Source organism: Leucopleurus acutus, assembly GCF_964270905.1.
Source record: "Leucopleurus acutus genome assembly, chromosome: 4".
Taxonomy (NCBI): Eukaryota; Metazoa; Chordata; class Mammalia; order Artiodactyla; family Delphinidae; genus Leucopleurus; species Leucopleurus acutus.
The window spans coordinates 33,766,653-33,792,398 of NC_139146.1; the positions used below are offsets into that span (position 1 = coordinate 33,766,653).

The following is a 25,746-nucleotide window of genomic DNA, read 5'->3' on the forward strand; positions in this document are numbered from 1 at the left end:
ATAATGATTAATTCTTGAGATTCTTTTGAAGTGTGTGTGTGTACATTAAGTCAGAAAGTATGAAGGGTCTGAGTTGTTGACTTTTTGCAAGCTAGCAAATTATCCTGCTCTTGTTTTACATACATACTCTGACAGAAGACATGAGGCTTTCTGGATCAGAGCAATAGCAAAATGTAGCAGCCATTTTTATATATTTTATACTTCATGAATACCTCATTTCATCCAGAAACTAGAAGTCCAGCAAATTCCTACATTCACTAGACTGAGCAGCCTTTTTCTTTCAGCTTTGATGTATGCAACTAACACTTCACTATAAACCTCTAATCTCAAACCCTTTCCCTTAATTCCTATATTTTCCTCATGTTATTATTCTAAAATATATTGATAAATGATTTCTGTGAATTTAAAGCTTTTTAAAGTAAACTTGGTCTTTTTTAAGGAAAGATATTTTAAACTGCTTTGTTAAATAATGGCACTAAATTATTCATGGTAAATTACGATTCGGTATTGAAATAATCCATTGCTTACAAAGTGGAGTAAACATCTATTTACATGTTTAAAATCTGCCTGCAGATGTTTTCGTTTTGAGAAACTCAGATTTCTGTGGAATAAATATCAATTTGGCATCAACTCCAAGTCCCCTTTAGTGTCAAAAGACCAAAAAAAAAATGTATATTCATCATTATTTTCTTATAGTTCAGGGCCAGTTTGGACTAAACTGGATAAAACGACAGTGTGACACAAGTTCATCTCAACAACTATAACAGTTAATATAACCTCAGTACCTACAAGAAATTGAAGCAATAATGCAGACAGTTGTACATTGGCAATTGTCACCTGTAATGGAAAATTTTATCCCATCATAGTCAAAACATCTGCTGAATAGAGTTGAAAAGAGAAGCAATTATTTTACTTTCTATAGTATTTCAGAGAAGACTTTAGAAAACTTTAGGAAGTAATTTAACTTTTATTGAGCATGGCTCTTTGTATAGATTATGTGTATAAATACATATTTAGAATCTTCACGTATGTGTAGGATGCATACATCTAGTAATGTATAACTCACTCAGTTTGGTATTTTATAGAGGTATATTTGGTATTAGAGTTTATCCTCAAGTAGCTCTTAGACCTTGATTTTACCATATCATTAAGTGAGCTACAAGGCTTTTTAACTGAGCATGTGATGAAAGGGGCCAGCTTTATATTAATAATATTTATCACTTCTTTTATTCTGTTATGTATCGTTTGTTTTTCCCATTGGATTTAAATTGTGTGACGGCAAGGATTTTGTTTGTCTTGCACACCATGGTACTCCCACTGCAGCTTTTGGCTCAGTGAATGAATAGACAGATACATAGCTGAGCCAAAAAGCAAGCTTTTAGCATTGTAAGTTCAAATCCCATTTTAGTAGAAATTTGGTCAATATCACTTCTCTGTTTTGTATATCGTGCTTTCCATTAGATTATTTAATCAGATAATTCAGTGACTTAAAGAAAACGTTAAAAGAACACTGGCTTAAAGTCAGAAGACCTGTTTTTGAATCCCAGTCCCTCCATGTATTAGCTGTGTAATCTTGGTTTCCTCCTGTATGATGATAATGAATGAGATCAAATGAAAGACCTCTAATATTCAAAGGTTAGGTGATTCTGACTCTTAACAAGGATGTGGTAGTACTGTTTATTAGTAACAGATTATAAACTGTGATGACCATAGGTTATATAGGAAATACATCATTTTATAGAAATACACTTGGTGCAATAATTATAAAAATTATATAAGCAAGTAGAGAAAGCCATACATTTTACATACCATAATATTATTTCTTTAAAGTAAGATAAGCTGTATTTAATTAACTAAGAATACATTCCCTAGATTTTTGAACAAGAACATCTTATTCTGGTATATACTAAAATGACTTATTTTCCTGAAAAATTAAAGCAAATTTTATCTGTATCTAGAGTGTAATATTGTGTGTGCAGTAACTGGCTTACAGAGACTCAGCTTGAATTCCTGGAGTAAAGATTTTTATATTGGAATAATCTTGTAGATCACAGAGAATTTAATGACTGGCTTTTTATATATGTACTATTTAGTATATATAAGAGGAGGGAGATAATTAAAAAAATTTTTTTAAATAGACTTTAAAAATAGTATCATTCCATAAGTAGTAGGATATCTCGAGAGTATAAAGTCTAGTGTCCTTCCAATCAATCAAATTTAATTCCTTCCTCATCAACTATAATGTAAACTTATATGCCTAATTTAGCTTAAATTTTGTGAGGTTTCTAGATGTATTCAGTATTGAAGGGTGCACTGAGTGCCTTAAGAAACTAGTTATGACAAACAGGATTTAAGTAAAGTGGTTTTGCCATCTTAGAATATGAAGATTTCCTCTCTTTACTCACAGAACTTTGAGAGGTTTTTGCAATTGACAAAAGTCCAAGAAGTTTATGGAAAAGTGAAGAGTTTTTAATTCCATGTTTACTAATTTTTGTAAATCATCTAAATATTCATCACAAATAGTGACAAGCATCTCTAAAAGTCCAAGTTATAGTTTAGGGAAGATATGGAATATACCAGCACTTAAAAGTATTCCATGCAATGCTGCATTTATATGATTAACAATGTGCATTTTATCTCTTCTGCACAATTCCTCCTTCATAGAATTTTTGTACTAAGACCAGATATTTTTCTAAAATATAAGGAATGTTCATATAGTGGCCTTGTGACTTTTTCACATGACTTAAGCACCCATGGTAACTTTGTATTACTGTTTTTTTTATAATTTCTAAACTTTATTATGTGTATAGTTTAAGGCATCTGTATTTAAAAATAAATACTAAATAAAACGTATATATACACCTGTTTATTTGTTTTGTGAAGAAAACTAGCCACAAAAATTTCCCCTTCATTCTTGGTAAAAATACCTATTTCAGAGAATTCTATACTATAAAATAACATTTAATTTTAAAGATATAAAGAAAGAATATATAATTATATTAGCATACCTTGCCTAAATTGTAATGATGGCACCAACAGTTTTATCTTTTTAAACTTCTTGAAGACTTATATACATCATAACTGTCTTGGGATTTTATTTCCCTTAGACCCAACAAAATAATTCCTGACCTCAAAATTACAATTACTTGATTTGAAATAACATACTTAGAAAACAAATGTATCGCATAATGTTTAAAAAAAAAAAAGCCTAAATGGCATATGAAATGTAGGTTGTATTTTTAAAATAGCAACAATGTAATGGATGTTCTGCACAATGGTGGGGGACTGCAGAAGGTGGCTTCATTACAACTCTTGCTCAGCAACTAACGGCAGCTATGATTTTAGTGGTGTGGTGTCTTGTAAGGTCAGACTGGAAGCATCAATCCTAAGACCACACAGGTAGACAAAACTTCTCATATACATCTAGTCACTTATATCAGCCAGAAAAGCAGATATGTGTTACTTTTATAATGCTTCATTTTGGGGGTGGTGGGGGGAGTTTTTAGGTCACAACTAATTTAAATTATATAAAAAATTCCCCACGGGTTGGGTATATTCATAGTTGGCACAAGTTAAAAGACAAAAAGTCCCTGTATATCCAGTCTTCTTTTGGAATCCAACTCAAAAAAATATTTTATGTATAAAACAACTATACCCCAATAAAAAAAAGTTTTAAAAATAAAAGAAATATGCCTCCTTCTGTAGTGAAGACAGCCACTGGACATTTTGCTGGCTCCAATATGGGACCTTTCCATGGGTGATATTCAAAATACTTAACAATAAGCATGGTAACATAAATTAATATATAAATCCAATATTTACATTTTTTTCTATTTTCTAAATCAATTAAATGATGTAGCATACAACTCACTAAGCAAAATAAATTGTGCAAATTATTCATCAAAAAAAATTTTATGCAGAAACAACTTATAAGTAGAACTTTATAAGTCCAGGTTTAAATTAAGAATTTTAGAAACAGTATCATAAAATATAAATTTTTCTGTCATGTAAAGCCTTATCATGAATTTCTGTGGTTATACATGTCATATGTATGCTAAAGTCAACAGCTCTCTGAGAAGCAGCATTCTTCATTTGTTTTTCGTATTCCTCAGTAATATATGTAACGATATATATTATAGAGATCAAATCTTTGAAAGTAATTTTAATCTTAAAATTTAGTGTATTAACACATTTTATATGGACAATGAAAATCCACCTTATTTTGGTGTTTAAAGGAAACCACCAAGTCAAATTTAATCTTTTTTCTGTTTCAAAGAAGCATCTTTAGTTCAATAAAATGTCTTGGGACAAAATATGCCTGAAATCTTAGGGGACAGTTCTGAGCTATTCCTAAATTAAAGTTCAGTGTTCCGGGACATTGTGTTACAGCAGATGTTATCCTCAATGCCTACCTGGTCTAAGTACTAATCAGCAACTAAAACTATTTACATCTTAGCTCAGAACATGGAACACACATTCCCCATTCATCGTCTACATGATTGAGTGATCCAAAAATATTTTCTCATTAAAGTATCATTAGTGATCACGTAGGATAGTTTTTAAACAATTATACTTTCAAAAATGTTTAAGCAAAAAATAAAAATAATAAACCTAGGTGCTTCCTTTTCTCTAGGCTTATCATGGAAGTTCCTATAGCCCTTGATTTTGAAAAACTTCTCAATACTTAAATATGGACCTAAGAGGAAAATGGTCCTCATCAATGTTCATTACTTTTATCACTATGTTCTTTGCTCATAGTAAATGTATACCATGTAGTGGTTAGGGGTGTGGACCGCAGAACCAGACCTGGGTTTGAGTTTCAGCCCTACCACTTACTAGCAGTGTGACTTGGGCTAAATAGATTACTTCACCTCTTTAGGCAACAGTTTCCTCATAATGTTGTGAGTATCAAATAAGTTACCACATATAAAGTGTTTATAACAATGTCCGGCACGTGGTATGCATTCAGTAAATGTTATCACTATTATGTTATTCAAGTTTCTTTTTTTAAGTTCGAAACTTACATTAAAGAGAGGGTCCAGGGACTTCCCTGGCGGTCCAGTGGTTAAGACTCCACGCTTCCAATGCAGGAGCGCGGGTTTGATCCCTGGTTGGGGAGCTAAGATCCCACATGCCCTGTGGTGTGCCGTGTGGCCAAAAAAAGAAAATAGAGGGTCCATATCAGACTTCTAGTTGACTGTTAATTAAGTGTACAATTTCTATTCTTGTGTCTCTTTAGTACACTCCCTGGTTCATGCATATGTGTATATAATCTATACCATATAGTACACATATATGTGTGTAAACCATGTAATGTATATGGTATATATTTGTGTGTATGTATATATGTGCATGCGTGTGCAAAAGAGAGAATATGAAAAACAAAAACATTGAAGGCAAAATATATAATACAGAAAAATAAAATACAGTAAATTGAAAAAACCTTGTCCTTAAATCCAACCTTTCATGACGATAAAGAATATATTTACCCTTTCAGAAGATCACTTTTACATAGTTGATAGTTGGAGCTTTGACTGTTTTGCTATTTGTTTGTTGTGTTTCCTTCAACATGTATTCTTCATAATACATTTTGAAATAATCTTGTTTGGAAGTACAGTCTTCCTTAAAACCTGGTATGGTATCAGTTCATGTAGTTTGGAGGTTTCTTGATTTCTAGGTCAACATTTTGTAATGTCGGTTTTATGAGGTAGTCAGTCAACAACTTGCCAGAAGATAAAAGTCAAAGGCTTATTTTCTTAAGCATAAGTCATCTTCCCAAGGTAGTTAGCTGGAACATAGCCCTTCTGCCCTTGAACTTCAGCTAACCACCACTCTTTGTTGCCACTTAGGTCACAAAATCTAAGTATATGAACTCTTTGGTATTCCTGAAGGCTGAGTTCATGGTCACTCCGTGCCTGAAAGGCATGAACTGCATAGAAAATCTAGACACAGAAGCAAATGACATTATTAGAAGCAGAGCCTAAAAATTTAGACAAACATAATAAAGACTTCCAAGCTTTTAGAAGAAATGCTGAAGTTTTCTTATTTTTCCAAAGTCACTCCCCAACTCCTTTGTTGGATTTATTTTGCTAAAGTATGGCCCAAGATGAAAATAGAGTGAAATTTCCATTCTTATTGTTCTGTTGGGAGGAGTCTAAACTGTCCATTCTTGAAGGCAATTTGGCACTTTCTATTAGATTTTTTAAATGTTAACTCTTTTTGATTCAGAAATAGCTCTAAGAGTCTCTTCTATGAAATAGAAACATTGGCACAGATTATTGCATAATAATGTTACTGCAATACCGACTTACTTATAAGGTGAAAAGTGGGAGGGAAGTTGGAATAGCACTAAAGGTTCAGCAAAAATTAAATTCTAGATACTTACATTAAGGAAATTTGTAGTCATAAAAATAGTGTTTTCTGAGACTAATAACACAGGAAAATTCTTATGATAAAGTGCTCAGCGCCCCCCCCAAAAGATACAGAATCAGATGTGCAATATGTGTCTAATATTGTTAGATGGTTTTCTTTGAGTAGTAGAATTAGAGGTGATTTTCATTTTTATTTGTTGACTCATTTTATAAACTTTTATAATGACAATGTATTAAATTTATAATTTTAAATTATTTGAGTGACCTAGAGAGACTAATAAAATATATTTCAGTCAAAAGAATTTTTCTTTAACCTCAAAAGAGTACTTCATAATTATTAGATGCATAGGAAGCCTCTAAATAAGTGATTAGTCCCTCCTCCACTAAAATCATAAGACTTAATAAAAATGTTCAGTTATGGTATAAAATTTAGCAATCAACTAACAACATTTATTCATTCATTTATTTAATTAGAAGTTATTAAGTATCTATTAATAACCAGATATTATGTTATCAGAGAACTTATAACCCAGCTAGGAAAAACAAATGCCAATAAAAAGGAGCACATGCAAAAACAAAACAAAAAACGCCCTACAAATGCAGGTGATATATATATCAGCTAATTGTGAGCTGTGTTTTGGAAGAAGTAACCTTTTACAGGTGACGAAGTTGTTAAAGGGGTGGATATGTCTTATTCAAAGGTACAGAGATGAATACATGGAAACAGTATATGGGAAAGGCAAGCAGATTAACTTTCTCAAAATTGAAGGTCAATATAAAAAGGAAATTATGAGAAATAAGGTGACTCCATTGAGCAGGAAAGAGACTGGGTAATGTGGAGGGGGGACTACAGTTGACCCCTGGACAACACCCAACTGAGTGGGTCCACTTATATGCAGATTTTTTTCAGTAAATTATTGGAAAAATCTGGGGAGATTTGCAACTATTTGAAAAAACTCACAGACGAACCACATAGTTTAGAAATATCAAAAAAATTAAGAAAAAGTAAGGTATGTCATGAATGCTTAAAATATATATAGTAACTAGTCTACCCTTACTTGCATAGGCATAAGATGAGTGATATTTAACATAAAAAATGTGTTCGTTTTCTTACTGTTTTATAACTTTGCTTTCAAAGAATTATATTACTGTTCAGTATGCCTCTTCTTCATAATTGGAGAGACTGCGTATCAGCCTATCATCACAGGTAAGTGTTTTTTTTAAAAGTAAACAATGTTTCCAATATTGTACTATGAATATGGCTATAATACTGTATGCCATAAAAATTTGATAATGATTCAGTCATTAGTGTATAGACTAGCCTACCATGAAGCAATCATATTGATTACACTAGGCTACCATAAAGCAATCCTATTGCTGCTGCTTTGTTTTCAATGCATGAATCATTATACCTGTAAATAAATATGAATTGCTTTTTCATATTATTTTTTCATTTCTGATGTCTAGTGTTAGCAATACATTTAACATCTACAGTGTCTTGTATCACATAATACAATATTGAAGTGGGTATTAAATGATTCATTTTGTAAACAGATGACATAAACTTATAGTATCTATAAATATAGTACAGTACTGTAAATGTATCCTTATGATTTTCTTAATCTTTTTTTCTAGCTTACTTTCTTGTATGTATATATAATACATAAACATACAATATATATGTTAATCAAGAATTTATATTATCAGTAAGGCTTCTGGTCAACAGTAGGCTATTAGTAGTTAGGTTTTGGAGGAGTCAAAATTTTTTGTAGATTTTCAGCTGCCCAGGGGGTCAGCACACCTCACCCCCGAGTTGTTCAAGGGTCAACTGTATAGGTACAGTGTAAGCTATTCTTTAGATCTTGAACTGTTTAGCTTTTGATGGTATTCTGATACCACTGACTTATATATCATCTCATCAACTCTAGCATGAGCTCCACCTCAGAGAGAGGAACCACATTTCAACTTTCATTGACCACATCTGGTATACAGTAGGAATTCAAATATATGTTGATTTGATTTGAAACTAAGGCTGAAGGGCTTGGATATCATACAAAAACATTCAAGAGATAATCTTGTGTCATACAAGATACATACAAGACAGATTGGTGGACATGGGTTATTTTGTAATTTTAAAACGTAAAGAGAAAACAAAAAGGGAGATGCCATAAATTCTTGAGCAATGGAGTGGTAGCAATAATGACCACCTTTTATAACTCTCATAACAGTTTACATGTCAAATGTGCTTTATCCTCAACAACCCTGTGAGCTGTGACTTAAAGAAGTAACAAGCTCATAATCATAGAGCTAGTTGGTACTGCTAGGACCATATCTTCTAACTCCAAATCCTGTGCTTGGTCCATTTCTCATAGTACTTTAGGAACCAAACTCTTGTTCTAGCAAGGATGTGCAGAGTGTATTCTTGTGGAAAGGGACTGGAATCTCTAATATGTTTTGTTGTTTAGAAAGTGAAGACATTGAATATATCCACAAGAACAGAGTGGAGGATTTGGTTTGCAAAAGCTTTCAGGAATATCATGTATCATAACACAGCTTCTGAAATAATCTTAAGAGCCCACATTAGCAGTTGCTAGCCATCTTTTGCAATTTTTATACATAATGTATATACTTTATCAGTGCAGCTATAGATTTTTTAGCAGGTCAAATTACCTGCTAATATATGATTCCTAAATATTTGTGGTGGTCTTTCAATTTGGCATATATACTCTCAAGGGCAATATAAAATCTTCCACCTACATCTATTTGGTATGAAATTATGGCAAAGCTTATATTTTAAACGCTCAATATAGATTCTCATAAAATTGTAAACTTAAAGTACAAAATTATAATATATACCTTCAATATTTTAGATGGTCATAGTCCAAAATTAATTTAGGATGAGGATTTTTCAGTTTTTATATATGTTTGTGCTTCCACTTAAGATAGATACTCAAAATGGAAGTAAGTCTGCTTTTAAAGAGACGGTAGTCGATCACGTTTGACTACAGGTTAGAAGTATTCAATCTGTTATGGATTTAAGAGCTAAAGGTTTTCTCTCTTTTTTAAAAAAATATTTTAATTGTTCTAGGCTGTTGGACTTTCAGTGTTATTATGTTTTGGTCCAGACACATTAAAATTTTGTAAATTTAAGACATAATCATCTAATCCTTTTTTTCCAAACCTTGGCATTTATGAAAATATATTTTATTAGTTGCTTCTTTGCAATCTGTAAAGCTCTGACGCATTTTATGGACAATATTTTATGACTACAACCCAGTTCTCCACAGCATTTACTCTTTTTAAATAACACTCTGTATTACTGTATTATTGACTCATACCCAATTTATTACCTACTGTTCATAACCACCAGCTCTTTCCTTGTGGTACCATTGCCAGTTCAGCATTTCCTTATGCTATATTTGTGCATTTAATTATCCTCCCTTAGTGAGCCACATTACCTATCTTCACTGAATTTCATTTTATTGATTTCATCCCAGCTCTCCAGTTAGCAACAACAAAAATCATAATGTATTTTAATCTTTCTTTCCAAAACTAAAAAGCTACAAAACCAGCATTTACAGTATTATATCATATTAGCTCAGGAAGCCAAGATAGTTATATGGCATGAAAAATGCTCATTCTTCTCTCTTACCCACCAGGAGCAAACTTTCTTGTTCTTTAGTTAACAATTCATAATTGTTATTACACAAGTAATTTTTGTAAAAAACAATTTTAAATAAAGGTAAACACAAAGAAATTTACTAATTTTTATTAATACCTTGTTTTTCTTTTATCCTTTCTTCCTTTTCTTCTTCCACTTTTCTTTCTATCTACCTACCTACCTAAAGTGGTAATAAACATGTAATTATTGTACACATAATTTTTGCAACCTGCTTTTTCACTTCAAAATATATTTTAAAATCTTTTCATGTCAATAAATAGCTCTCTAAAGCATCATTTAATGACTACTTAAATATGTTACAGCCTGCTGACTTTTGAAGCACTTTAAAAATAATGACACACTAGATATATAGCATTATCATCATAGGCAGCTGAAAAAATGTATAGAGGGACCGGACAATGAATCTAGAATTAGTGCAAAACAACTTTTTTGATGTCAAAAATTATGTTCTCAGTATTATTTATGTGAAAAAAGAAAAGAGCACTGATTCTCAGCCATTACTTCCCTCTAAAACTTGGTTTTAGCCATTATTAAACTTGGTCCTCTTCAAGAAGTACCAAAGATTATCACATTAGTCCAACATCCTGCTTGCCAAACAAGGCATCTTACATACTGTGGTAGGCAGAATTCTAAGGAGAACCCCAAAATTACCACCTCCTGCTGAACTTGTTCTGTATAATCCCCTCTGTGAATATGATGGGATTTCACTCTTGTGATTAGGGTACATTACATGGTAAAGGTAAAGGGATCTTACAACGGTGCCTAATAAGGTCCCTAATAAGTTGACTTTGAGTTAGATGAACACTATCCTAGTGGGCCTGACATAATCAGGTGAGTCCTTTAAAAGAGAGTCCAGTCACCTCTGAAGGGAAAGATTTGAAGTCAGAGAGATGCTCTCCTGCTGGCCTTGAGCAAGCCAACAGCCATGTCATGAACTGCCTATAGGGACAGCCACGTGGCAAGGATCTGAGCACAGCCTCTGAGTGTTGACAGTGGTCCTTGGTTGATAGCCAGCAAGAAAATGGAGACCTTGTTCCTACTGGAACAAGGAACTAAGTTTTGCCAACAACCATGAGCTTGGAAGACAGCCCTGGTTTTCAGAAAGAGGCACAGCCAAGCAAACGTCTAGATTTCAGTTCTCTGAGATTCCAAGCAGAGCACCCAGCTAAGCTGTTGCCTGTACTTCTGACCATGGAAACGGTGAGATAATAAATTTATGTTGTTTTAAGCTACTTAGTTTGTGACAATTTGTTATGCAGCATAGAAAACTAATACAGATCATGCCATTATTATTTGATCAGAAGAGACCTGCAATTTGGGTTGCGTTATTTCAACTCAAAGCAAAGGTATAGGGGATTCTATGTGACCGCAGATCCAAGCTGCATTTTCTAATCCAGCTATATTTGTAATAATGTTTAGATTTATATCCCTGACACCAGGGTCTGTTTTGAATTGGTTCGAAACTCAGAGGAGAAAGAAAACAAGTAGCACTTTATGGAGAGATATCATTAATATACTTTCTGTTTTGGGCAAAAGAAAATTATCTCATTACTTTTCCTCTCAGCAATGGAAACTTCTAATGGATCTAATTCTCATGATACATAATAGGTTTACTCAAAGACAGTTACTCTGCAGTAGCAACTAGTAGGCACTAGATGCAATTTTAGACTATACAGTTCATGCTGAAAGAGCCTAAGTGAGGTGCTTAATCTAAAAGTCCCTGTAAAGCCAAGTAAAAACTAGAACTCAACATCAAGGCAGCTTTAGGTCATCTTCACAAATTTGGTCCTCCAGTGTCTGTCCTAGGTCATTAAGATAACTTAGAAAGTTATCTTAGTAACCTAGAAGTTATTAAAAGCCAGCCAGGACATTTAATCAAGTATATAGATTTCACTGATAAAAATTCATTTATCAGTTGGTATTATAACATTATATTGTCTTATAGAAACTCTGCATAAACTAAGAGAGTGAATGAGTAATAGAAAAACAGGGTTTTTGAAACTTCAAGACAGAAAAGTGGTAAGAACACATAGTAATGTATAAATGAGTTTAGAATCAGTAGTGACTGGGACAAAGTACTTGCAAATTATATATCTGATAAAGAACTCTATGCAGAGTATATAAAGAATTCTTAAAACTGTATAATAAGAAGGGAAATGACCCAATTTTTTAAATGGGCAAATATTTGAAAAGACCTTTCACCAAAGGAGATGCAGGAATGGCCAATAAGAACATGAAAGATACTCAATAGCATTAGTCATTAGGGAAATGTAAATCAAAACTACAATGAGACACCACTTCCATTAAGATAGATGGCTGTGATAAAAAAGACAGACAATAAGGCAAGGATGTGGAGAAACTGCAATTCACAATCCTCATACATTGCTGTTGGGTACATACAACGGGGCAGTCACTTTGAAAAACAGCTTAGCAGTTTTTTTAAAAACTTAATCTTACCAATAAGCAGTTCCACTCCTAGGGATCTACTCAAGAAAATGAAATTCACACAAAGACAAAATGTTCATAGCAGCATTATTCATAACAGAAATTACCCCAGATGTCCATCAGTTGGTGAATGGATAAACCAAATATGCTATATTCATAGAGTAAAATACCGTTAGGCAATGAAAAGCAACAAAATACATATACATACTACAACACGGATGAATCTCAAAAAACATGCTAAGTGAAGGAAGTTGGCTGTAAAACACCACATATTGTATGATTCCATTAATACAAAAAATACAAAGAAGGCAAATCTATGGAGGAAAAAAGTGATTAAAGATTTCTTGGGGCTAAAAGTGAGAAAGAGGAGGAGTGCAAATGGGTTCAAAGGATCTTTTAGGGTGAAGGAAATGTTCTAAAGTTGGATTCAGGTAATGATTGCAAAACCCTGTCAATATACTAAAAGTCAGTGCAGTGTATACTTAAATTGCATAAATTGTATGGTATGTAAATAAGAACTTAATAAAACTTTTTTAATGTATCAGTCATGAATTGGACAGCAATCAATGTATTGTTGAAAGAAGTTGAATAAAAATAGTTTTGAAGAGCAGTATGGCAATGTATATCAAGACTTTACATATCCTTTGACACTCCAGTATTTTCAGGAACTTACCCTACAGATATACTCATATATAAGTGTATAAAAATAGATGAACAAGGATCTGGCCTGAAATATTGTTTGAAATTTTAAAAACCTCAAAATATTCTGAATGTCTATTATTATGGTAATAGTTACATAAATTATGATGTATCCAGATAATGAAATACTATGCAGAATTTTTAAGGAAGAAGGTAGATATTTAGGTACTGTTTTATCTAAGATATATTGTTAACTGAAAAAAATTATGTACCACGTATATGTTCCCACTCGTCTAAGTATAAATTCACTCATGTAAATACAATATCTGAAAAGATATACCTGCATGTTGTCTCTGAAAAGTAGGACTGAGGAGAGAATAAAGACCTTTACTATTAATTTACATATATCTTTCTACTGTTTTAACTTTCCACAAAGAACATGTATTAACCTTATTTTTAAAAAAGAAGTTAAAATTAATTAATAAAAAGCCACTAGGGGCTTCCCTGGTGGCTCAGTGGTTAAGAATCCGCCTACCAATGCAGGGGACACGGGTTCAAGCCCTGGAAGATCCCACAAGCCCATGCACCACAACTACTGAGCCTGTGCTCTAGAGTCTGCGAGGCACAACTACTGAGTCCATGTGCCATAACTACTGAAGCCCATGTGCCTAGAGCCTGTGCTCCGCAACAAGCCCCCGCAATAAGAAGCCTGCACACCACAACGAAGAGTAGCCCCTGCTCGCCACAACTAGAGAAAACCCACAGGCAGCAACGAAGACCCAATACAGATTTTTAAAAAAGGCCACTAAGGAAAAAAAAACAAGTTTAAAAAAGGAACCAGTTAGTTCGTCACCACTTGGGGATTAACATTTCTGAGGTAGCAAAAAGGAACCCTATATTATAGTTAACTTACCATTTTGGGAAAGGGTTATGCCAATAGCTTTTGCACTGGTTAAGTGAGAGAAAGGTAGCTTTTAAAAGTTTCAGTAAAAAAAAAAAAAGAAAAAAAAGTTTCAGTATATGTCAATAGTATATGTCATTATGCAAGAGATTAAAAATGACTGATTCATAGATAGCGCAATGAAGATACTGCTCTCAGAGAAACTACGGTCAGTTTTCCACATGCTGCTGATGGCGGTGATCTGTTCAGTATTGAGCTGTTTTCCTCTCATGGGGGAAGTATAAAGAGACCATCTTCACTTCACTTTAAGTAGTAACAGCTACTATTTATTCAGTGCCTACTCTGTGCTGGGTACTTTACATATAAAATTATCTCTAATATCTCTAATATCTAATATCTCTAATATCCACACATCAACTCTGCAAAGTAGGAATTATTGTCCTCTTTTCTTCATTTGAGGAAACAGGCTCAGAGAATTAAATTCCTTGCAAAAAGGTGCACAGAGAGGAAGTGCTAGAGAGAAGTGCTACAGAGAAGCTGACACTTCCACCAAGTCTCACAGTAAGATAGAACATCTTTCATGATTCCAACAGCCAAGCGTCTTTACATCAGGTTCAAATTCTTACCTGTTCATCTACCTCTTGAAAACTGTCAACATCAGTACCGTTTGTTTCAGACTTCCCACATGTTCCACTAAGAGATGAGCTACTATCACTTATGCTACCTTCTGGGGTGCCTGTGACACTGTCACTGGCTGGTCGTGAAGACACAAAGAGGCTGATGTTATCAAAATCATCATCACAGAACCTGTTCTCGGCGTCCACCTTCTGCACTTTTGCTGGATTGTAGGGTTTTAGGAAGGAGGAATACACATATCCTTTTATAACTGGATAGGAAATAGAAAGAAGAAACATGGTTATTTATAACTCTTTCCAAACAGTTGCATTTAGAGAAGGACACAGAGGCCCCCTGGGAAAATCTCAACTAGAAGAGAGGTGGAAGTTCTTTGCTTCTTATGAAAAAAACTTACTTCCTGTGTCAACAAGCCACCTGCTGGTACTCCCCAACGGATCCTTCTGTTCCATCACAGCCACCAACTCCCCTTCCAGAAGATTGATGTCATATTCTTGTGTAGCGTTGCACTTGCGCTTAGCTTGGTAGAGTTCCTCTGTACTGTACGTGGATAGAAGTTTGCAGCGGTGAGTGTCATTCTGACGTGGCACTTCCGGCTGGGAGAAGTAAGGAGAGCTTTTGGTTCAGATAGATGTATAATAAAATCCGCACAGATAAATATTGGTAGATATTTCTTCTCTGGAGATTTTTTAACTATTGAAGCCATACATTGATTAAGGATTATTTCAATGTTGAGGCAGAGATCAAGTTATTATGTGAAAGTATTTAGCTGAGTTATGCGGGGAAAGATTCTCTAGTTAGCACATGAGGGCAGTGTTGTAGAGAAAAAAGAAAATTCAGCTGAGAATACGAAGGCAGAGGTTCTAATCCTTCTTTGATGTTGAACAATTTTTTAATTCTTTGCCATGCTGTAGGCAATCACTTGTGTATTAAGCACTTGATAAATAATATTTAATTAAGTAAATTGTACATGTGCATGTATTTTTCCAGGAAATAATATCAGTAAATTAGGCAGGAGTCAAGAGGCCTGGCCCCTGTCCCAGCTCTGCCACTAAGTGACTTTGAGAAAGCCACTTCATCTCTGCAAAGTGGGATTCCTTATCGAGAAAAATGAAATGTTCGAACTGTAATGATTTTGCTCTATAAAATTCTGTTCATTCATCCAACAGATATTTATAGAGTGCCTACTTTGTGTCAGGCACGATTTAGGCACTTGTTTTGTATACATCATGTACAAAACAGGTAAAAAATCTATGACCTTATGGAGTTCATAGTATAGAGGCTAGAAATAGACAAGAAATTCTACATATAATAAGTAGGTAAACTGTAGGATATTAGAATGACATAAGTGATATGGAAAATAATATATTATGATTTGATCAAGGCAAAAAAGTGATAGTCATCATTGTTACTGAATGCTACCAAACTCACCAGAATTTGCACAGTCTTCTTCCTTTCAAAACTAAGTTTCCTCTCAATAAATGTAGCACTGTTATCCTTCGCAAAATTCAGATTTTGAACCTCTTCTAGTACTCGATTCTGAATTTCAGAGATGCTTGAAGCCAACAGTGGTACCTGTAGGTAGAAATACGACGTTCCCAGACAAATACTTAACCATATTAGGTATTGAATTTAGTAGATCTGTGATGAACAGTGAAAAATTATACCATATTCCACAGTGAAAAATTAGGGCAACATTAAAACTCCTATATCAAAACCATCTAATTTGTTGTCTCCAGAAATCCCACAAAAATGACAAGGATTTTTTTAAGTTCAAGCTTAAATAAAAGGAAACAGCAGAGAAAAAATTACAATAGCAATAAAATTTTGGGAAGAAAGACTCAGTAATTGATGGCAATAGTGCTCTCCAGTGTGGTGGGGTGGTACAGTAGGAAGGAGAAAAAGGCTAAAACAAGAAACATTGGTTAAGATCCTGTGGTGGTTAAAACAAATAAGCAAATTCTTTGATATGTTTCCCATCAAGAGGTGGAGTCAATGTTCCCTTCCCTCAAAATTGGGTGGGAATTTATGATTGCCTCAATGACTAGAATGTTGAAATAAATAGAATAAAGGAAGTGATGCTGTTTGACTTTCAAGATTAGGCTAAAAATGATCATGCAGTTTCTGCTGGTTTCTCTTGGGACACTCACCTTAGGGAGACTTTAGTTGCTATGGAAGAAGTCCAGTTGCACTGTGTCCACCATATCAGAAGACCATGTTGAAAGATGGAATGGGGAGTGGTGGGGGTGGTGGTGGGATGGGTGGGTGTCTGTGGGGCTCCAGCTATGCCAGTCCCCAGCTGTTTGAGTCTTCTGTCGTCTTCCCACCACCAATCTTAAGAGGCCTGAGAAAGTCTTTGTGACCACTTCAGCCCCAGCTATTATCTGCCTGAGACACTGAGAATGATTACCTGATCCCAGTGAACCCCAGAACTATGAGAAACAATAGTAAGAAATGACTATTGGTTGTTTCGTACCACCATGGTTGGTGTAATTTGTTATGCAGATATAGACAACTGAAATTGTTTTGAAGCAGTTGTATCCCCAGATTCTTTCTCCATTTCAGTGAATCTTGGTGATTGCTTCTTCCCTACCTTAGCAGAAGATGAAGTTTTCTTTTCTGCAAATGGTAAATCAGAGAGTATCTAGACTGGGGACAATAATGGCACAAATAATGGTGGGGGACCCATGTTAGAAAGAGGGTAGTTAAGTGAGTGGATATAGACTGGACCCAGAGACCCTGCCAACCAGGCCTAGCAGTCAACCATTACCCTTTAGGCAGAAAACTTGAAGGGACATCTCCAGAGACTCTGACCAGCCTAAGAGGAAAGACCTAATGGTGCTATCATCAGGAGTTCCCAAATGAAATTGCAGTCAAATTGCTCTACACAGTAGTGGATGCTTAGAGTTTTCAATGCCTATCTAGGTGCTCAATGCTGCCAATTCATCCTCAACTCTTTACCAGTGGTGAATGATAAAGTATATCAGACATCTAAGTCATAACTATAACAAGAAAGAAAGAACCTTATAAAAATAAAAGCAACCTGTTTTCATCTTAAGAAAGCCAAAAAGAACTTACAAAAATTACAATCATGGGAACAGAAATAAGAATAAATCAAAAGATGGGTTTGAAGATTAAGTAGGAAATTTTCTTAGGAAGTAGAGCAAAGCAATAAAGAGACAGAAAATAAGTGGAAAAAGATACAAGATTAGAGGAACAACCCAGGAATTTCAGAAAGAAAAGAGAAAGGGAAGAGAGAAAAATCATCAATGAAATGTTCAAAGTTTCTAGAAGCGGAAGACATAAATTTTCAGGTTGAAAGGATCCCACAAAGCATCTGACACACCAAGGTTCATCATCATTAAATTTTAGACTGATGAAGACAATAAGAAAATTCCATAAACTTTTAGAATGGGATAGGGTGGGGAAAGTGCATACAAAGAATCAAGAACCAAAATGCACCCAGAGTTCTCAACAGAAACAGTGGAAGCTAGAAGACAATGGAACAATGGAATGCTTTCAAATTCAGGAAGAACAACTTAAAATTTTACACCCAGACACACTATCAATTAAATATGATGATAGTATAAAGACATTTTCTGATATTTGAGGTGTCAAAATATTAACCTCCCAATTTTCCTTTCTTAAGAAACTACTCAAAAATTTGCTCCCTCAAATAAAGGCAGAAAGCAAGAAAGAAGGTCAACATGGGATAAGGAAATGTGAGATCCCACACAGAAGAGAGGTAAAGGGATTCCCCAGAATGATGATGAAGTAATCCCAGGATTACAGTTAATTATGAGATAAAAAAGATAACCAGTTCTCTGAGAGATTTCTGCAAGAAGACACAATTAATAGAATATATCACACATCTGAATGTCTTAAGAAGTGATCCAGTCAAGCTGGCAAATAAAGTTAGGCAAATGAAAATTAAGCTGATAAAAGACAAACACAATTATTAACTTTAAGGAAAACAAAAAAGCTATACATAAAAGAAAAAGTAATCATAGTGTGGTATTGCTGAACCCTAACCAGCATTCACTTTGTGTGCTGAATATCTTTTGTTTGTCTTTTCAAATTTATTCTTTTTCCATTTCCATCCTGCTCTGTGCTCTGGAAGGCTGACCAGTATAGAGTGTATCAACAGCTTCCTTGCACTCTGGTTTCCAGATGGGTTCTTGCAATGAGAAGCACCCACAGGAAATCAGAATAAGGGAGGAAAGTGAGATAAGGAAATTTATTTCCCAATAAATTTCTTTAGTATTTATTGCTTTCTGTAGTATTGACTGATAGTTACAGATCCTGTCAGGTAAACCTTTCCACTTAGCTCTCTCTGCACATTCCTATAGCTACTCCTTCCCCTTGTCCCTTTGAAGACTGGGTGTTTTAAGGCTCCTTCTTTTATTTTACTGTATATAATCTTTTAAATTACACTTCAACTTTAAAAGTTTAAAAATAGGGGACTGATAAGAGAAATGCAAATCAAAACCACATGAGATATCACTTCATACCCACTAAGATAGCCATAATAAAAAAGACAGATGTGAGGAAATTGGAACCCTCAATCATTGCTGTTGAGAATGTAAAATAGTGCAGCCACTTTGAAAAACAGACTGGCATTTATTCAAAAGGTTAACATAAAGTTACCATATGATCCAGCAATTCCACTCCTAGGTATATACCCAAGAGAAATGGAAACATACATCCACTAAGAACTTGAATGTTCATAGCAGCATTGTTCATAATAGCCAAAAAGTGGAAATAACCTAAATGTTCATCAACTGATGAATGGACAAATAAAATGTGACATATCCATACAATGTAATATTATTTGGCAATAAAAGGAATTAAGTTCTGAAACACACTGCAACATGGATGAAACTTGAAAACATTAGGCTAAGTGAAAGAAGACACTCACAAAGAACCACATGTTGTATAATTCTATTTATGCCACATGTCCAGAATAAGCATATATGTAGAGACAGAAAGTAGATTGGTGGTTGTCTGGGACTGGGGAGGTTAGGGGGAAATGTGGAGTCACTGCTAGTGGTACAGAGTTTCTTTTGGGGGTGATGACAATATTCTAAAAATTTACTGTGGTGATGGGTTTCACAACTCTTACGAATATACAAAAACCATTGAGTTGTACATTTTAAATGGGTGGAGTGTATAGTATGTGAATTATATCTCAATAAAGTTGTTACCAAAAAAATAGGAGGCTGATTACACACTATTGTACAACTATTGCAGTGGACTAATATACAGCTGTAAAAGAAATGAGGAAGCTCTCTATGTACTAACATGGATGTTAAAAGCAAGTTGCAGAATGTACTATAGTTTGCTAGTTTGTGTAGGAAATAAAAATATATATTTGCATTTACTTTTAATGGCACAAAGAAACTCTAAGTATATAAAAATGAACTAATATCAGTCGGGGTGAGAGCAGGAGTTGGAGGGGTTTGGGCACAGAATGAGTGTGGGACTGCTTACTTATTTTTAAATAGTTCTTCCTTTTGAGCCAAGTAAATGTAGCACCTCTTTATTCAACTTAATTTAATTCAGATGATAAGTTAAAAGTTAATTAAATATACAATAAAAAGTAAAGTAGGGACAATTAATTTTCCTCGAAATGTCCATTAAATATCACACGAGCTGAATGATAAGTAATACACTTGAAATGAAGGGCCAAGAAACGAAGCTGATTTTTTTAAAATTGATATTAGGTTGTATATATCTTTCTTCCTCTTCAGAAAATAATTATAAGGACTTCCCTGGTGGTCCAGTGTAAAGAATCTGCTTTACAATGCAGGGGATGTGGGTTCAATCCCTGATCAGGGAACTAAAATCCCACATGCTGCAGGGCAACTAAGCCCGCGCGCCACAACTACTGAGCTCTGCGTGCTTCAGCGAGAGAGCCCACGTGCCGCAAACTACAGACCCCACGTGCCACAACTACAGAAGAGAAAACCCGCATGCCACAAGCTAGAGAGAAGCCCATGCACCACAACAAAGAGCCCGCGCGCTGCAGCAAAAATCCTGTATGCCTCAGCGAAGATCCCGTGTGCTGCAACTAAGACCCAAGGCAGCCAAAAAATAAATAAATAAATCTTTAAAAAAAAGAAAATAGTTCTAAAATCATACCCTAACGGAAAGCTAAGATATATACATATATTTATACATATATATATATATATATATATTTTTTTTTTTTTCCACACACACATCAGGCTTCTCTTCTTTGGAGGAAAACAAAAGCAAAACAAAGACTGGTTTGACTGATATCCTATTTCTGTCTTTACGGTGAGATGGACTTATTTTTGGATCCATGTCTCAGTCATGGTTAACATTTAAAAACGGTTGAATGGGAAGAGAATACAAAATATAAGTTGATAAGCTTCAACATAGCATCAGGCAGATGGAGCTACATTGGTTCCATCGATGAGGGGAGCAAAGTGGAAAGATGTTTGGTGTTTGAAAAGGAATTTCCAAAAAGAGCTCCAAGGGTATAAGTCACAGCAAACCAGCACTAGGAAAATTGATTTTACCTTCCTGTGCAGAAGAGCGATAAGGAGCAGAATATTCTCTGACTGGCTTCAGCTAAAATAGAAGCCACACCATACACTACACTCAGGCACGCTATGAGCAGGCTGCTTTGCATGCTGTACTTTCTGACAGATTCCGTAGGCCAAGGTAGCCAAGTGCTGGTGCTGTGCTTACCGGCACCACCGTGGAATAAACCCTCTGGGCCACGAGCATCAGGTCCCTGAGGAGGGTGATGAAACTGCACAGGCAGTTCAACAGAATCTTCCGCGCGGCCTGGTTGAACACCTGGAGCTCTTCCACAAGCTGGGCATTGAGGGCCTCATATTCCCTTTTGGCCAAGTCTGACTCATCCGCCACCACCCGCTGCAGGTAGCTGTTGTAGTCCAGCAGTTTGTCATAGCGTTTCTGGATTAGCTTCTGGGGCCCTGGGAATAGGGACCGCAGGGCTGACAGGGGCGTCAGGACAAGCTTCTGCAAATGAGCTGCCTGCCAAAAGAGCAAAACAATCCCATCACAGAAGGAGGAACACCCAATACCATGTCTGGAGTTGTTATCAGTAGGCTTACCTCCTTCCTGCAGCAGCACAGAGGAAGGCAGGAAAGTATCTAGACAAGTTGAAAGAGCATGGGATCATTTTTTTTGTCTAGCTAAACCTGTTCAAGGACTTAAAACAGCAACTCTAGACTCTAACGTTGAACCTGAAGAGTGAACAGGAAGAAGAATACAAAAGTTGAAACCTGCACACCCAAACTATGCTCCACCCTTCTCTCTGCAGCCATTGGTTTTGTCAGTGGGGTCACCTCCCACAACACTTTCGCCTTCCCCTTCTTTCTAATCCCAGAGCCAACTGGAGCTTCTCCAGAACATGGGCTAGGGGGTAATCTCCACCTTTGACTACCAAGACTGCATAATTTATTCACATATCATTCCCTTTCTTTGCTACTAATAAAAGGAAGACAATTGGTCTTAGGAGAGGCTGTATCTTACTCCTCCCACATCCAATTCCCTGACTACCCTGGTGGCTGATTTTGGCAGTGGAATCCTATCCCCTATACAGATAGTCCCCCCTTATTACAGGTATTTTGTTCCTGTTATAGAAATGACCAGAGAGTTATTGCTTCCTCTTTAAATACTTTGAAGGATTAAGCTGATGCTGATTCTGTGTCCTAAATTGTTATATTTTTAGGTCTGAGTCATTGAAAATGAACATTGTATTAATGCCTAACTCCATGCCAGCAACTGAGCACCCTAGATTTAATTTCTTCTATTTCTCTTTCCTCCCCTCTATTCTGAAGTACACCAGTATCCTATGTTTGCTGACTGCCCAAATTTATCATATATGCTTGGGTGTCATGATTATGTTATGGCAATTTGGAAGTAGTTTTCTCTTTTGTACCCTGAAAGATGTTCTAGGGAATCAGCATCTGAGCAGCAGCTTGTATTAATTGAGTGACCTGTAGTAACTTTGTCTGAACTCATGGGAAATCTAGAAGAGGAGGGAAACCAGTCTCTTACTGGCACCAGCAATAGCCAACACAGATTAAATTTGATGTCTATCTTATAAAATAATCATTATATACCTGCAGACTATTTAATGAGTCCTTCAACTAAGCAAAGAATCTGTTTACTGTTCTGGGATAAATTACTGTGTTTGTGACATACTTGAATTCTACAGGTAATCTAATTACAAAATTACAATATAATTACGATATATAAGTCCTATGACCCACAGACATGAACCAGTTCATCTGTACCTGGGAATTATGGTTGGAACGAATAAGAATCAGATTTTATTCTAATATTCTGTGCTATACAAAATGTGTAGATAGGTACCTCTCATGATTAGATAAAAACAATTGCTCTGCCTTTAGATAGATTCGAGCTCTTAATATTTGACTTTTAAAAAGAGTTCAGGGGCTTCCCTGGTGGCTGCCTGCCGATGCAGGGGATACAGGTTCGTGCTCTGGTCCGAGAAGATCCCGCTTGCCGCGGAGCAGCTGGGCCCGTGAGCCATGGCCGCTGATCCTGCGCGTCCGGAGCCTGTCCTCCGCAACGGGAGAGGCCACAACAGTGAGAGGCCCGAGTACCGCAAAAAAAAAAAAAGTTCAATATACCTTACCATTAAAAGGTACTTTTATATTGAGCTTTCTGATAATTATTTTAATTTAGCATACTTTATCATCCTGTGGTTTTATGCAAGGTAGGGAAGGACACCTTCTTTTTCATTCTGTCAAGTTCTGGGGCATGCTTGATGAAGGAGAACTTATATACCATGCTCTTCCTGTGTTCAATAAATAGTTATTACCTTAACTAATGTCAGCATTAAGCTAGAGAGCAAACCCTTAAGGACTTTTCTAAAATGTGCTTACTGTAATTAAGCCCAGAAAACATATAAAGAACTAGGCACACTTCTTCTATTTAACATGTTGTAGAAACTGACTTTCTCCTTTCTCTCCCTCTCCCTCTCTCTCTCTCTCCCTCCCTCCCTCTCATCCATCTAATCTACCATTTTAGTTCAGATGTAATCATGACTTTCCATTCCTCAGTGCCAGGAACGCTAGATGCTTCTGGGTATTTTTCTATTGGAGTGGGCACTATCGCAGTATCCCTTCCCAGGATTCGGAAATACGAGATGGGGGATGTTACTGGGATTTAGAGCCTGGTAGGAAAGCTAAACATCCTCCAACACAAGGGTAACTCAATGAAGATTTGTCTGACCCCAAATGCCTATAATAACATTACAAAAAAGGCAGTTTCAAGGATCTTCAAGATGATGGAGTCTATTATATCTTTTAATAATCCTTGAAATACTACTATGAAATAATAATACCTATGGAACACAAGATACTAAATTTAAATTAGTATTACTCAGACTGGTTTGCCACCCAAATACTTTCTTGGCTCAACCTTTTTTTTTTTTTTTTTACATCTTTATTGGAGTATAATTGCTTTACATTGGTGTGTTAGTTTCTGCTTTATAACAAAGTGAATCAGTTATACATATACATATGTTCCCATATCTCTTCCCTCTTGTGTCTCCCTCCCTCCCACCTTCCCTATCCCACCCCTCTAGGTGGTCACAAAGCACCGAGCTGATCTCCCTGTGCTATGTGGCTGCTTCCCAATAGCTATCTACTTTACGTTTGGTAGTGTATATATGTCCATGCCATTCTCTCACTTTGTCACAGCTTACCCTTCCCCCTCCCCATATCCTCAAGTCCATTCTCTAGTAGGTCTGTGTCTTTATTCCTGTCTTACCACTAGGTTCTTCATGACATTTTTTTTTCTTAGATTCCATATATATGTGTTACCATACGGTATTTGTCTTTCTCTTTCTGACTTACTTGACTCTGTATGACAGACTCTAGGTCCATCCACCTCACTACAAATAACTCAATTTCATTTCTCTTTATGGCTGAGTAATATTCCATTGTATATACGTGCCACATATTCTTTATCCATTCATCTGATGATGGACACTTAGGTTGTTTCCATCTTCTGGCTATTGTAAATAGAGCTGCAATGAACATTTTGGTACATGACTCTTTTTGAATTATGGTTTTCTCAGGGTATATGCCCAGTAGTGGGATTGCTGGGTCATATAGTAGTTCTATTTGTAGTTTCTTAAGGATCCTCCATACTGTTCTCCATAGTGGCTGTACCAATTCACATTACGACCAGCAGTGCAAGAGTGTTCCCTTTTCTCCACACCATCTCCAGCACTTATTGTTTCTAGATTATTTGATGAAGGCCATTCTGACTGGTGTGAGATGATACCTCATTGTAGTTTTGATATGCATTTCTCTAATGATTAATGATGTTGAGTATTCTTTCATGTGTTTGTTGGCACTCTGTATATCTTCTTTGGAGAAATGTCTATTTAGGTCTTCTGCCCATTTTTGGATTGGGTTGTTTATTCTTTGTTATTGAGCTGCATGAGCTGCTTGTAAATTTTGGAGATTAATCCTTTGTCAGTTGCCTCATTTGCAAATATTTTCTACCATTCTGAGGGATGTCTTTTGGTCTTGTTTATAGTTTCCTTTGCTGTGCAAAAGCTTTGAAGTTTCATTAGGTCCCATTTGTTTATTTTTGTTTTTATTTCCATTTCTCTAGGAGGTGGGTCAAAAAGGATCTTGCTGTGGTTTATGTCATAGAGTGTTCTGCCTATGTTTTCCTCTAAGAGTTTGATAGTTTCTGGCCTTACATTTAGGTCTTTAATCCATTTTGGGCTTATTTTTCTGTATGGTGTTAGGGAGTGTTCTAATCTCATACTTTGACAAATACCTGTCCAGTTTTCCCAGCAACACTTATTGAAGAGGCTGTCCTTTCTCCACTGTACATTCCTGCCTCCTTTATCAAAGATAAGGTGACCATATGTGCATGGGTTTATCTCTGGGCTTTCTATCCTGTTCCATTGATCTATCTTTCTGTTTTTGTGCCAGTACCATACTGTCTTGATTACTGTAGCTTTGTAGTATAGTCTGAAGTCAGGAAACCTGATTCCTCCAGCTCCGTTTCTCTTTCTCAAGATT

At 35.6% G+C, this 25,746-nt stretch overlaps 1 protein-coding gene across 1 annotated transcript in view; it reads right to left on the reverse strand.

Moving 5' to 3' along the window:
* Positions 1–5,756: 5,756 nt before the first annotated feature.
* The window catches only part of ARHGEF38 (Rho guanine nucleotide exchange factor 38), a gene marked incomplete at its 3' end in the record, with an annotated part of 154,567 nt that continues 134,577 nt past the window's right edge, over positions 5,757–25,746 (reverse strand). The window contains exons 10-14 of the mRNA XM_082838419.1: positions 21,389–21,700; positions 16,103–16,246; positions 15,069–15,267; positions 14,665–14,924; positions 5,757–5,942 (exon numbers count right to left, since the gene is read on the reverse strand). Of these exons, the coding sequence (XP_082694545.1) occupies positions 5,757–5,942; positions 14,665–14,924; positions 15,069–15,267; positions 16,103–16,246; positions 21,389–21,700 (1,101 nt within the window). The remainder of the gene's footprint in view (positions 5,943–14,664; positions 14,925–15,068; positions 15,268–16,102; positions 16,247–21,388; positions 21,701–25,746) is intronic.